Consider the following 14,546-nt stretch of genomic DNA (forward strand, 5'->3'; position numbering starts at 1 on the left):
CCAGCTACATTCTGTTTTAGGAATGTTGTTGATCTAGTGTATAGTAAATAACTACACTCATCCAGAAAAGTGAAGGTATGTAGAACTTGTGGCTATGAAATGAATTGTGCTCTATAGTTTTGCTGCTACCGCAGTAGTGCAGGTTACAAGCAAACCATGGAAATATTTACAACTTGTTCCCACACTTAAGGCTGTTTCACGCTGCCAAACACATAGCACATTGTAGCTGAAGTTTCTGTGTGAGTTACCTGTGATTTCCTGTAGACTTCTATCACCTCCCATGTTTTTTGGCATGTTTTCTGAAAGTGCATCAAAGATGCAGCATGCAGAACTTTTGGTACACTTTTGGAAAACACATCTAAAACATGGGACATAGCAGAAGTGTATGGAAAGCTGAGGATAACCCGCATGAAAACTGCAGGGACGTTGCTCTGTGGCAGCGTAAAAGCAGCATTAGTTAAACTCTATTGCCATGATCATTTTATGTGATATGTAGTGGGCAGTAATCTCCTGTTGTGATTTGGTATACTGTATAGGTAAATATTTTGCATAGGATTGGCACAATACAAATGGTTGATACTGTGCATCTTATGTTATCAACAAACAATACAGTCTTGTCATAATCTATAATTTTTTCCTTTTTTGGCAGATCCGTTATGACAGATCTCTACTACCTCAGTCAAACAGATGGTGCAGGAGATTGGCGAGAAAGAGAGGCCAAAGATTTAACAGAGCTTGTGCAAAGAAGGATTGCCTATATCCAGGTAATAATCTAACTTCTAGTTAAATACGTTCCTTCTGATTTTGGATATGAAGCTGGAGCAGTGTTAAATAGACTGAAATCTAACTGTAGTCTTCTTTACATGAGCTTCCATATAAGTCCAGAGACTTAATAGTTTTTACATAAAAAATTAAAGCTTGTTACTTGCAGTGACTTGAATTAGTTGAATTCTCCAACAATTACCATATAATGGTACATGCTCCATTTACCACTCTTCTTTCCTTCACAATCTCCACTTGCCAATGTTTGGCTTAAATTTTAAACTTGGTTCTGCTCCCGATGGCCATTCTTTCCCTCCTTTTCTCACAATCTGTGTTCTACTCTCTCCCACATAGAATACCTCCTTCTCTCCCAATTTTTTCTTTTTTTCTAGTTCTAGATATAGATTTTCCTCCTGTGTGACTCCTTCTCTCCCATCCCTATCTTCAGTGCTTTACTCCCTCACACTGTGGTTTGTTCTCCCACTGTCACCTTGTTTTTCTTGCTCTGTGACTTTCTCTCCAGAGTCATACCTGCATGGTATTGATCTCTAGCTTACTTTTTCCATCTCCTTCCAAGGCAAAAACTAGAGATTAACCCACGAACCTTGAAATCAAACTTGTAAACACACCAAAGAACATTTTTCTTTGCAATTCAGCTATTAATGCCAAATAATATCACAAATATAAGTTATTAGATAACAAGATCCTAAAAAAATAACTAAAGGCCAATATGTTGAGCACCCTCTTTTGTCGAGTGGTACCATTCTGTCCACTGGAGGCTCTTCTCAATCATAAACCTCAGGGCTTTTTGAAATTTCATTTCAATGTAATGACCCACATCCTTGCAGCCATGTAACAAGTGATTGCTAAAGCCTGGTTCATGAGGCATCCATCCATCCATTCCAGAGGTCAAATCATGAGTACACTGGACTCTGCTCTATGCAAAAACTTACTGCTGCACTCCTTGGCAATGTGACCAAATTTTGGATATCTGAATACCTTCCACCCAATTTTGACTACAGGTAAATAGACCTCTAAATGTTACTTTGTGCGACACACTTGGATACATAAATGGCTCAGTTCCTCCCCATTTGGCTCCCTTCACCCCTCATTAACTCATCTCTTGCCCACTGCTGTTTATATTCCCCCATTTTCCCCCTTCCTCTCGCTGCCCTTCTGTCTGTATTCTTTGATGCTCTCTTACTCTAAATGAAAATAGAAAAAATTTACATTTTCAGCACTCGTTTTGCCCCCCTTCCTTTTACTTTTTAAAAGCAATATGACCACTTTATTGCATCGACTACTACAGTTTCATACATTTTGTGTAGATTCTTTGTCAACATATTTTGTAAATGGAAGCCTGAGGACTGTGTTTCACTTTTGTCAATTTCCATCTTTAATCGAAATTCAGTAAAAACTTATTGAACAAGAATAAGAAGAATTCTGGTGCGTAGAGGTTTTTACATCCAGCAAAGGAGTATAAATGTCATGGGTATATGGTACTGGACTAAGTACCAAGTATCATGCAGAGTCCATGAAAGTTCATAAACAGGTTCAGCACTATGTTGCCTTGGCAGCTGCCATCTGCAGCATAAAGCCAGCTCTGTGAGAATTAGGTCATCGCCTCCTCTTCTCCTTTCTAAATGCAGTATAAAAGTAGCTGATTTATTTGTACAGATTAAAAACACTCACAAAATAGTGGTGGATAAATAGCTCACCTGATGTCCCAACATCGGTCTTTTGCTCCTTCCTATGGGGAACTGCAAACCGTGCTCTTGGTGGTAATAAGCAGGATGTCATGGAGTCCAGGAAGTCCACGCTAACCAGCGTGGATCGCATGGGGAGGACGTGATGTTATCGGTAGGATCACAAGATTGGAAGGGGTTACCAGTGAGAAGCAGGCTACACTCTCAGAGCTTCTAGCTCCTTCTACAGGCCTAATCACCATACTACTAAAGGATCTATATATACTGAATGGAGCACCGCAGTTTGGTGGAACTACAATAACCAGCAGTTAATCATAAATCACAACATTATACAATTAATAATAATAGTGTAGCGCTAATCCATAATAAGTATGACCTTAATATGTAATATTATTTAAATGAAATAAACATTACCATAATATGTCATAATAATAATTAATATGTTAACATGCAGATGAACATAAAGTTTAGCGCTACACTATTATTTGCACATTCACTTAAAAGGTATACGGTAGAGTGTTGGCTGCTTATCCACATATTGATCATCATATAGAAGCGCAGGAGGAACCCTATAAGAACATTATACAATAAAAGTATAATTTGGAAATAAAAAGCATGGAATTAAAATTGGCATATAAAAGGATGAAAAAACAAAGGTTATCAGCAACTATTACAAGGAGCAAATGGGCATATGAACTGTGTGTATTACAGCATTTACTATAGTAGTCAGACCAATAGTAAAAGACCTCCAAGTGACATGATGAAATCGATATCCAATTACGGATGAGACCATAAGGGTCCACTGTAAAAAAAAGGGGGGGGGATTATGTTAAAATATATTTAAAAAAAAAACATTATGAGTAAGAGCAATCAGTTTGGATGTTTATCTCAATACTTAAAGGAATTGTAACAGCATGTTTGGTTTGTATGGTGAATGATGAGTCAGTATTTATAATAGGGTGTGTGCTTCAATTTCTTAATTTAACCCTCCAGGAGTAAGCGTGTTAAGTCAATATATCCAGTGGGTTTCCTGTTGGCATAAATGTTTAAAACATTCTGCCACGTAGGGATTTTGGTATACTCTATTATGCATACGTTGAGTCCTACTGTAGATGTTTGATGGTGTTCTATAAAAAAGTCTCAGGACACGATGCTTATTGCATCCATCCTCAATAAGCCGTCGGTGTTCTCCAAATCATTTTCAAGGATGGAAGGAGTGAGAGATCGACATTAGATGAGCTATTTATCCACCACTATTTTGTGAGTGTTTATCTGTACGAATAAATCAGCTACTTTTATACAGCACCTCCTATTTTATTTTCTTGAACAATAACTAGATAATCAAACAAAGGAGAAGTGCTACATCCCTAGATCAATATACAAAAAGGGTAGTAGAATGGGAATTTTGAGGCATGCCAGTATTCATAAAATATTACATTTTTATTTACTCAGTATGTAAAAAATATATATATTTTGACAAAATGCATCATATACATCGTTGTATATAAATGTTGCAGCAACTTTTTACAGTAAAAACATCTCACTCATGTAGTACATCAGATCCAAGGAACAATATACAGAAAAATAGCGCTGGACCTGTAAAGTTAAGTGGTTGTAAAGGCATAAGATTTTTTACCTTAAAGCATTCTCCTTCTATGATCAGCTCCCTTCAGCACCCCCCATCGCAGATTTTTACCTGACTACTCTTTTGATCCCCCGCTGCTCACTCTCTCCTCACAAGACACAGAGACAGCAGCTGGAGCCATTGGCTCCTCCTGCTGTCAGTCAAATCCTGTAAGAAAGCAGTGAGGCTGAGCTGCGCTGTGTGTATAGATGCATAAAGCCTTGTCCGGGCACAAGCATTCCTGTGCGCCCCCATAACAAGCAGCTTGCTATGGTGGCAGACACTAGAGCGTCGGCAGGGGACCCCCAGAAGAAAAGGTTTGGGACTGTTCTATGCAATACCAGGTAAGCATAACATGTTTATTATTTTATGAAGAAAAAATAGGAGCCTTTACAATCGCTTTATCTTATTGGTATTATGATCTGAAAATATTGATGTTGCTGTAAATGATCTGGCTCCCAGGCAGGTAGCTTCTACATCCCAGAGGATCTCCACAGCAGGGTTGCACAAATCATATCAGGGCATGCAGTTCCGGGTGCCAGGCAGGTGGTTTTTCATTTACATTTAGCCCTGCTGTGGGTAGGCTGCAGGGTTTACTGGGGGCTTTTTGCCCCTTAACAGAGCAAACAACGTAATTTGGCTGCTTAGCATGAGCTTTTACTTAGCACCCAAGTGCTTCCGTGTATGAGCGTAAACTGAAGGAATAAAGTTCTATACTCGCTCAGCAGATGTGCTTCAGCCGGACACTCCCCTTTTCTGACAGGCACCCAATCGGTGCTCGTCACACTGCAAGGTCTCTCCCCTCCCTGTTAATTTTCGGGTGTGGTGCTGGAGACAGGTAGGGAGGTGGGTAGGTAATAAACAGCGAAATGTTGAAAACAATAAAAAGTCTGAAAAAAGAAAGAATGTCCCAGACATTCCTAAAAGCACCTCTGATACATCAATGAAGACCTTATTTAAATATGGTTTTGGTTAAAATTACTTTTCTTATCAGGACAAGTAGATTATCATGAGGGACAAGTAGATTGGGACCCCAATTTAGTCCCTGGACATGTAGTTTTTTTGTTGGTGTGTGTGATTGTGTGTGTCTGTGTATGCGTGTACAATTGTACATGTGTCTCTGTGTATGTACATGTGTGTATCTGTACATGTGTCTGCGTGTATGTACATGTATGTGTGTGTGTACATGTGTCTGTGTGTACATGTGTCTGTGTATGTATGTACATGTGTCTGTGTGTATTTCTGTGTATGTACATGTATCTGTGTTTATGCGTGTCTGTACGTGCCTGTGTGTGTATACATGTGTCTCTGTGCGTGTGTGTACATTTCTGTGTGTGTGTATGTACATGTCTATGTGTGTGTACAGGTGTCTGTGTATGTATGTACATGTGTCTGTGTGTATTTCTGTGTATGTACATATATCTGTGTGTATGCGTGTCTGTACGTGCCTGTGTGTGTATACATGTGTCTGTGTGTGTGTGTGTACATGTGTCTCTGTGCGTGTGTGTACGTTTCTATGTATGTGTGTGTGTCTATGTACATGTCTATGTGTGTACATGTGTCTCTGTGCGTACGTTTCTGTGTATGTATGTGTGTGTGTATGTATGTACATGTCTATGTGTGTACAGGTGTCTCTGTTTGTGTGTGTTTGTTGGTGGCGAGTAACTATAAGGCTTGGCTAGTAAGCCCTGGTCTAAATGTTGATGGTGCCTAGTGGCACTGTGTGGTTTGTAAGTCATTTGCATTCACATACACTGTAAGTGCATTATTCTTGATAACAAGTGAGTGCATCTGAAAATTAATTTCTTTCATTTTAATACAGAACCCTAAAGACTGCAGTAAAGCCAAGAAACTAGTATGTAACATCAACAAGGGCTGTGGATATGGTTGCCAATTACACCATGTTGTCTACTGTTTCATGATTGCTTTCGGCACTCAGAGAACTCTAATCCTGGAGTCACAGAGCTGGAGATATGCAACAGGTGGATGGGAAACAGTCTTTAAGCCAGTTAGCAACACATGTACAGACAGATCTGGCACCTCTACGGGGCATTGGTCAGGTGAGTCCATTTTCGATACTGGTACAGTTGGAAGACACTGGCATTTTCTATTTTATTGAAGTTGTTCTGATCTGCACTTTGTATAACTGCTGCAAATGTACTTGTAATAGTAATGTAACATTTTATTCTGCTTTTAAAATAGTTTTCCTTACTGCTGACTTTAATGTAGTTAACTTTAGTTGATTCCCAGTGATCCGTGACTTTTTAAAAAATGCATAAAGCGTGTAATGATTCTGTTATCACAATCTTACTTCATTGATGACTGTGTTTTGACTGCCTGGTAGCCATCTGTCATGACGATAGCTTCTTTGTGGACTATGCTCTTACTTTGTACTTATACCCTTTAGTGAATTACCCTCATGTTAAATGTTGCTTGTAGGACAGATTTGAGGTCCTCTCTAGAGGACATCACTCAGTGAAACCCGTACATTCTTGTGCAGGTTCCAGGTGAAGACCGGATCTACCTTTTGTATGACCACCTGCAACATCTATCTCATTGAGTTGAAGCTAAACAAGAACAGATAATTCAGGTACTTTGGGGCATACCTGTCTATTTGGTTAGGCTCCAGGCTTCAGCACCTGTTGCAGAGAATACAACTTGTGATGCAACTCATGCCACAGCATCCAGGCTTTACAACGTATGCATCTGTTACATACATGAAGGGAAGCAAAGAAATTTCCTTTTAAGCTAAGACAGAATGGCTTATTTTATAAATTTGTTGTCTGGAGAGACTCATGTCTGGTCCTCCTTTTATGGTAGAAGAATAAATTCTATGTCTGTGACCTGATTCCTGGTGAGTGTTAAGCAGGGTTCAGTGAGTCTTGCTGAATTCTATCAGCTGCCTTTCAAATCTCAACAGTGTGCAGAACATTTCCTCACCACAGCTTTGCTAAAAACCTTGACCCTGAATTTTAGCCATAATCCCTTAGCTTACTTAACCACTTAGCCTTTGACCATAAAACTAACTGGTTTATTAATTTATAATGATAACATTACAATGATATAGGGCAGCACAGTGGCTAAATGGTTAGCACTTCTACCTGGCAGTACTAGGGTCGTTGGTTTCAATCCCAACCACGGCACCACCTGCCTGGAATTGTATGTTCTCTCTGTGTCTGTGTGAGATTCCTCCGGGCACTCTGGTTTCTTCCCACACTCCAAAGACATGTTGGTAGGTTAATTGGATCCTGTCTAAATTGGCCCTAGTATGTGTATGTATGAATGTGAGTTCAGATTGTATGCCCCATGAGGGTTAGGGACTGATGTGAATGTACAATTTGTGTGTGTGTGTGTGTAAAGTGCTGCGTAAATTGAGGGTGCTATATAAGCACCTATAATTAATGATGCAATTACAAAGTAAAATTAATTGCATGAGAAAAACAAACCTATTTTTCTCTTGTTTTAAAGGCGTTCAGCAAGGTAATGGGCATTAGGTGATTTAAATGCAGTCTAAGTATTAAATAGAGTTTTTTCTTAACCGTTTTTTCTCCATTTACCCTGGATTTGTGTGATCCAGTGCATCCAGAATACAGAGCATGTGATCCAAGATACATAGAAAAGCAAGTAGAACAGATGTACTTCATAACCTCTGACCAAATGTTGGGAGAACACATTTCCAGATACAGTGGATAAATATATCCTTGGCCACTTGGCATTTAAAACGACTATTCTTGGTTAAGGTGGGGAGGAGATAATACACTCAAGCAAGAGCATAGTCTGTAAACTGGCTGAGATGGGGGAGTGCAGCATTCAGTCAGAATGAAATGAAAGAATTGAACTGGCAGGATGACTTTTAAGGTCATGTTGTAGCACAGAATACGTAGGTGACAGACTGGTGACAATATATGAACAAGACAGGCTGGAGTTATAACTAGACTTCATAACAAGATTGAAAGGCCACCTATGCCCACAAAGCATGACTGATGTGTCCATGACTGACATCTGACTATTAAACAATTTCTCCCGATAGCACTACCCTAAATCTTACCGCAGTAACTGACTGTTTTAGAACTGCTGCCTGTAACTTTGTCTTCTCTCCCTGTCTGAAACTAGGAGTTTAGGACATTTGAGAGCATGAAAGGAGAATGCACAAAAGGTTTAGACGTTCTTCACCCTGTTTTGGGAAAAAAAAAGTAAAAGTCAATAGCTACAAATACTGTAGCTCCTGACTTTTAAAAAAACGGACACTTACCTTTCCAGGGATCTAGCGCCGTCCTCACCCATGCCAGTTCTTCTTAGCTGGTCTTCAGCTACCTGGTGCTGGAATGTTAAAGCGGAGTTCCATTCAGAAGTGGAATCTCTGCTTATTTGCCCCCTCCGCTGCCATATTTGGCCCCTGTTGGGGGGTGGGAGAGGGGAGCGGGTACCTGGTTTTGACAGGTACCCACTCCTACTTCCACCTCAGTTCGCCGCGGCGAAGGGAGCCAGACGTTCGGCCCCCTCCTCCCTCCCGCTGTCTCCTGCGAACATTTACAGGTCCCAGGAGACTGCCGGACCAATTAGGAAGCGCAGCACGACCAATTAGGAAGCATGCGCAGTGGGTACCAGGCTGTGAAGCTGTCACAGCCTGATGCCCACAGATGATATGCCGGCTCTGTGAGGGATATAAGGGGAGAAAGGACGGCACGGGTGAGAACTTCGCTATACTCTGGGACAGGTAAGTGTGTGTTTATTAAGTTTTTGTAGCTGCTGCCTTTTAATAACCACAAAAACGGCTGGAACTCCACTTTAACTGTGGGAATCCGACTGTGACTCTGCACGGCTTCACAGCCAGTCAAAATCAGGGTGCCTGTCAAAATCAGGTAATTGTTTTGGGTTTACTCTGCCTATAGTAATACTGGTTGCTTCAAAATTATCACTTGTCATTCTGAATAAAGCATATTCCTGACCAGTAGACACAAATCCAACACCTCCTGCGCTCAGAGACCCAGATCAGAGAAAGGCCAATCGAACAATATGATAATACAATGAAAGTATAATGTTCATCCAACACTGATCAAAGGTTGTGCGGCTCAAACACGAAGCTGGGGAAGCCCGATAACAACTGTAGTAAAGAACAGAAAACAGAGCGCACTAACCTTGCGCATTACCTCAATAGGCAATTAATAAATTTATTGATAAGAAATATACTCACAAGAATAGCAATATAAAAGGCATGTAACAAGGAACAGCGAAACACTGGGTTAGGAGACACGTGCAAATCCCATGAAAAAGGGAGATAATCTCTTGGTCAAGCTGATACGTTTCGAAGAGGGGTCCCTTCTTCCTCAGAGCTAACCAGACTGAGATAGCCCACCTCTAATATAGAGCAGTTCCATCTGTGGGCCTACCCTTAAGGGCGGGATAGACACATTAAGGGGGGTGGGGCTTGCGTATCACAATCGCATAAATAGTATGAATAAAAACACAAATGTAGTAAGATAAAAACCATCTAAAAAGATGATACAATAATGTACGCGAAATAATGCATTGCAAATCTATTGTATTATAGAATCAATCATCATTAATTAAATACAATTAGAAGCTAAACTGTTGGGTGGAGAACATTACCAAAGCAGAACATAATAGCTCAGTCAGTATTATTCAGAAAATATTCAGATCAAGATACAGAACAGACAAAAAAGTGACAAAGTGACCATAATAAAGTTTTACCTTTAGATTAGGGATAGAGCACCAAAATAGCTTGCAATGTGATTTGTATTGGAATCATTGTAGAAAAGAGTCTTTGATGTAGAGGCCATACCTAAAGATCTTGACAATGGCAGGAGGCATCAAAAACTCTGCTGACGTGAGAGCTTTTGGATTTTCACATTAGGTACTTTATCCCCAAAGGATTTAAATGATGATTTGGAAACGCACTCCTTGGTATAGTTCCTATGAGAAATAATTACTATCCATGAATACATGTTTTCTATACTGGAAGCATCCTATATGTCAGGTTTTCACTCATTCATGGAAAAGTGACGTTTAATACCACAATCAGTTCGTTAGTGTTATTCTCTATCCCCAGATCACATCTTATATCATGTCCCCTATGGGTTATGATTTGTTTGTTTACGTTTCCCCTCCCCCCTTCTTGGTCTGCGAAGGTTCCGATGATTTTTAATAAATTTTTTAAACATACATATTTTTATGATTTGTGTCAATTTAGTAGAAGTAGAAAGGGTTTTTTTTTGTTTATATATTTTTATATATAATATATATATATATACACACACACACACACACACAGTTGTGTTAAAAAATAATAGCAGTCAGACATCACTAACCTGATCAATCACTGTTTTTGGTAGAAATGATATTTCTACATGGCAAATAATTTACTAGCAGGTGTAGTAGAGTAATAGAAATCCAACAGACCCAACAGTCATGACATGCATGCTGCTGATTCTGTGTAATTGAATCACTAATTGAAAGGGGCACGCTCAAAATAATAGCAGTGTGGAGTTCTATTAGTGATGTCATTCATTCTTTGAAAAACAGGTGGCAATTATTGCCCTTATTTGAGGAAGGAAGGCAGCAAATGTTGTACATGCTGGTTACAGTGCATTTCTCTCTGAAATTCTGAGGAAAATGGGTCGTTCCCATTCTGTCTTCTTCTGTCTCAGGGGTCTGTCTTCCACCTTGCTTTCACATTGGCTTGCCTGCATGGCTTTTGCAAGCCAGATTCTGAAGGACATAGGGTTGTCTTGCTTGATGATTCTGACTATGTTAAAGGCATTGATTAGCAGATTGCTTTGAGTATTAGCCAGGACCACGTCTCTGCTCTTGCTGTTTTCTTTTAGTGTCCCTTGGCCATGCATTTTTTGGTTCGCACATTTATCCAGGGGGTTGGTCATGTGGTGACCCTCCGTGCGCTCCCTAATGCTGTCGTGGAACTTGGCTTTGGTGTTGTCAGCTCTTCAGAAGTTTCCTTTCAAGAGCATTCGGGATATTCCCTTGTTTATGCTCTTGCAGAAGGTTGTCTTCCGAATCTCTATCACTTTTTCTTGGCAGATGTCATAATTGACAGCTTTGTCCTGTAAGCCACCATATCTGATTTAGCTCAAGGTGAAGATGGGCTTCTGCTGTCTCCTCCTTTTCTTTCCAAGATGGTGTCAGATTTCTACTAATTCAAGCACATTGTACTTCCCTCCTTGTGGCCTCGACAGTCGCACCCTACTCCTTGGACGCGGTTTGTGCTATTTGAGTGTACCTCTTTGTGACGGCCGCCTTCTGCAGGTCCAATTCTCTTTTTGTGCTCACAAACGGTCTGAGGAGATGCATGGCGGCATCTTCTGCTGCTATTTTCCATTGAACTTGATAGTTGTGCAGGTGTATGCCATTTGGGGGGGTGGTAGACCTCCCTTCCCATTTCAGTGCCCTCTAACAGGGTGGCTATCGTCTCCTGAGCATCCAGACAAAAGTCGTCTGTTTCTCAGGTTTGCAAGGTGGCGACCTGGTCATCTATAGGCATGTTTACTAAATTTTTTATATCCGATGTGTTAGCAACTTCCAATTCGAGCTGTTTTGGACTCTCGGGCTCCACTTCGGTTTGGAGTGTTGGCATGTGCCCTGGGTTTTTCTCCATTAGTTGGGTTACCCACGCCTCATTTTGGTACTGCTTTGGCACTTCCCTGTTTGGTTATGGATAATGAAAAAGAGGCTGTGTCTGTCAATGAACATAAGAGAAAACAGGTTTTTTTGTTACGTATCATAAAATCCCTTTCTCTGAGTTCATTGACGGACACAGCACCCACCTCTCTATGGAGTTTCCTCCTTTTGACATTGCTTGTGACTCTGGATTGCCTATAGCAGAGAAGGGTTTTATGCCCAGAGATTACTGCCCATAGGAGGTGTCGAATTTTCTTTCTACATAGAAGTACTACTCCTGTAGGTGGGGCTAAAAAACCTTGTTTGGTCATGGATAATGAAAAATAGATTGTGTCTGTCAATGAAGAAGAGGTTGTGTCCGTCAGAGAAAGGGGTTTTACAGTAATAAAAAGTCCCTTTTTTCCTCCCAATTATTTTTTGTCTTAAAATATAACTGAATATTCTGTAACGTTTTGAAGAAAATATCCAAAAAAGAGCACAATCTGTGAAATTCATAAAGTGACACAGAGATTGAACATGCTAATAGTATAGTCAAATATCCATACATGACATGCATATGTCTGTAAAACCATAAGGTGCAGCAAAATAAAGGTGCAGAATGAAACTGTTATTGATCACACAGGAGAATACACCACCTCTTTCAGATGTACACTCACCAGATGAAAACTGGTAACAGGCAATCAAGCATAACACATCTGGGGATGGAAAGCAGCCAAGGAGTTAAAACCGGACAAATTCATCCTGGGCACTGGTTAGGGAGTCAGCCCTTGTCCTAGAGGAAATAGCTCACCACAGGAGCCAGAAGGTTGCGTATAGTGTAGTATTTATTTCAAATATTAAAAGTATCCATGTAGAAACAAATAAAGTTGTAAGTATAAAAAATGTACCAAGATGGCTGCTGCTCCATCCTTCGGTAGTGGCGGTGTGACATCAGCAAATGCAGCTCCACCCAACAGTTATGTGCGCATGAACATCCTCAGGGGTGGCTGGGCTCGAATGCCATCACTGAATTTTTACCTGTTCCGACCGATAAATCGACTGTTGTACCAACAGGCTTTGTTTTGTTTCTACAGTTTTGTTCTTTATGCACACAAGGTAACTGCTATAAGGAAAGTTTGTTGGGTAAGCCAAATGTCTTTTTACTCATTGCCTTCCCCACTGCTGCTCCGTTGTTCATTCGCAGCTTCCACAGATGGCTGGTGCTTCAGGGTATGAAGAAACTTTTGACATACTTGAATGCAGTGCTAAAGCCTGTGTGGGCAGTCTTCAGGCCCAAGCACATTCAACAAACAACATCATCAACCCAATATATGCTCCAAAACTAAACTTCTATAGGTGTTGACGTCTGGATAATTAGAGAAGTGGGTCAATGGGTAGTTTAAGACTGTCACTTTGTCCTAAACAAGCAAAATTACAGAGATTAATCTCAAATGGTTAATCTCAAATAATGGTACAGAATGAATAAAAGGCAGCTTCACAGTGAGAGCTGTGAAAATGTGGAATAGACTCCCTCAGGAGTTGGTTCTGGCCAGCTCAGTGGATTGATTTAAAAAAAGTCCTGAATTGTTTCTTAGATACACAGAATATAACTGGATACTAACATTTATACAGTTATGTTCAAAATAATAGCAGTGTGTTGAAAAAAGTGAATAAAGCTCAAAATCCTTCTAATAGCTTTTATTTCCATACACACAAATGCATTGGGAACACTACACATTCTATTCCAAATCAAAACATGAAGAAAAATAGATCAAATTTGTGTTGTTCCTCTAAAAAAAATTGAAGAAAAGTGAATTTTAGACGGTTCAAAAAAATAGCAGTGTTTGTATTCTTCTTTACAAACTCAAACATTCACTATATAAACTGAAAAATGGTTGAAGATTTTGCTTTCCTTTGAATCACTTAATGAATATTTAGTTGTATAAGCACTGTTTCTGAGAACTGCTGTACATCTGTGTTGCATGGAGTCAACCAACTTCTGGCACCTGTGAACAGGTATTCCAGCCCAGGATGATTGGACTGCATTCCACAGTTCTTCTCTCTTTCTTGGTTTTGCCTCAGAAACTGCATTTTTGATGTCACCCCACAAGTTTTCTATTGGATTAAGATCCGGGGATTGGGCTGGCCACTCCATAACGTCAATCTTGTTGGTCTGGAACCAAGATGTTGCACGTTTACTGGTGTGTTTGGGGTCGTTGTCTTGTTGGAACACCCATTTCAAGGGCATTTCCTCTTCAGCAAAAGGCAGCATGACCTCTTCAAGTATTCTGATGTATTCAAACTGATCCATGAACCCTGGTATGCGATAAATAGGCCCAACACCGTAGTATGAGAAATATCCCCATATCATGATGCTTACGCAACCATGCTTCACTGTCTTCACAGTGTACTGTGGCTTGAATTCAGTGTTTGGGGGTCATCTGACAAACTGTCTCCGGCCACTAGACCCAAAAAGAACAATCTTACTTTCATCAGTCCACAAAATGTTGCGCCATTTCTCTTTGGGCCAGTCAATGTGCTCTTTGGCAAATTGTAACCTCTTCAGCATGTGTTTTTTTCAACAGTGGGACTTTGCGGGGGCTTCTTGCAGATAGCTTGGCTTCACATAGGCATCTTCTAATTGTAACAGTACTCACAGGTAACTTTAGACCTTCTTTGATCTTCCTGGAGCCGATTGTTGGCTGAGTCCTTGCCATTTTTGCTATTCTTCTATCCATTCGAATGGTAGTTTTTTGCTTTCTTCCACGTCTTTCAGGTTTTGGTTGCCATTTTAAAGCATTTGCGATCATTTTAGCTGAGCA

General features: G+C 40.2%; 1 protein-coding gene across 2 annotated transcripts in view; it reads left to right on the forward strand.

The window, feature by feature from the left end:
- FUT8 (fucosyltransferase 8) overlaps positions 1-14,546 on the forward strand; it is a 189,410-nt gene that overhangs the window by 129,310 nt on the left and 45,554 nt on the right. For both annotated transcript variants that reach the window (XM_089681453.1, XM_089681454.1), the window contains exons 6-7: positions 650-764; positions 5,915-6,152. In XM_089681453.1, coding sequence (XP_089537579.1) covers positions 650-764; positions 5,915-6,152 — 353 coding nt within the window. The remainder of the gene's footprint in view (positions 1-649; positions 765-5,914; positions 6,153-14,546) is intronic.

The sequence above is a fragment of the Staurois parvus genome, unplaced genomic scaffold (assembly GCF_062004578.1).
Source record: "Staurois parvus isolate SC_StPar_1 unplaced genomic scaffold, SC_StPar_1.0 ptg000267l, whole genome shotgun sequence".
NCBI lineage: Eukaryota > Metazoa > Chordata > Amphibia > Anura > Ranidae > Staurois > Staurois parvus.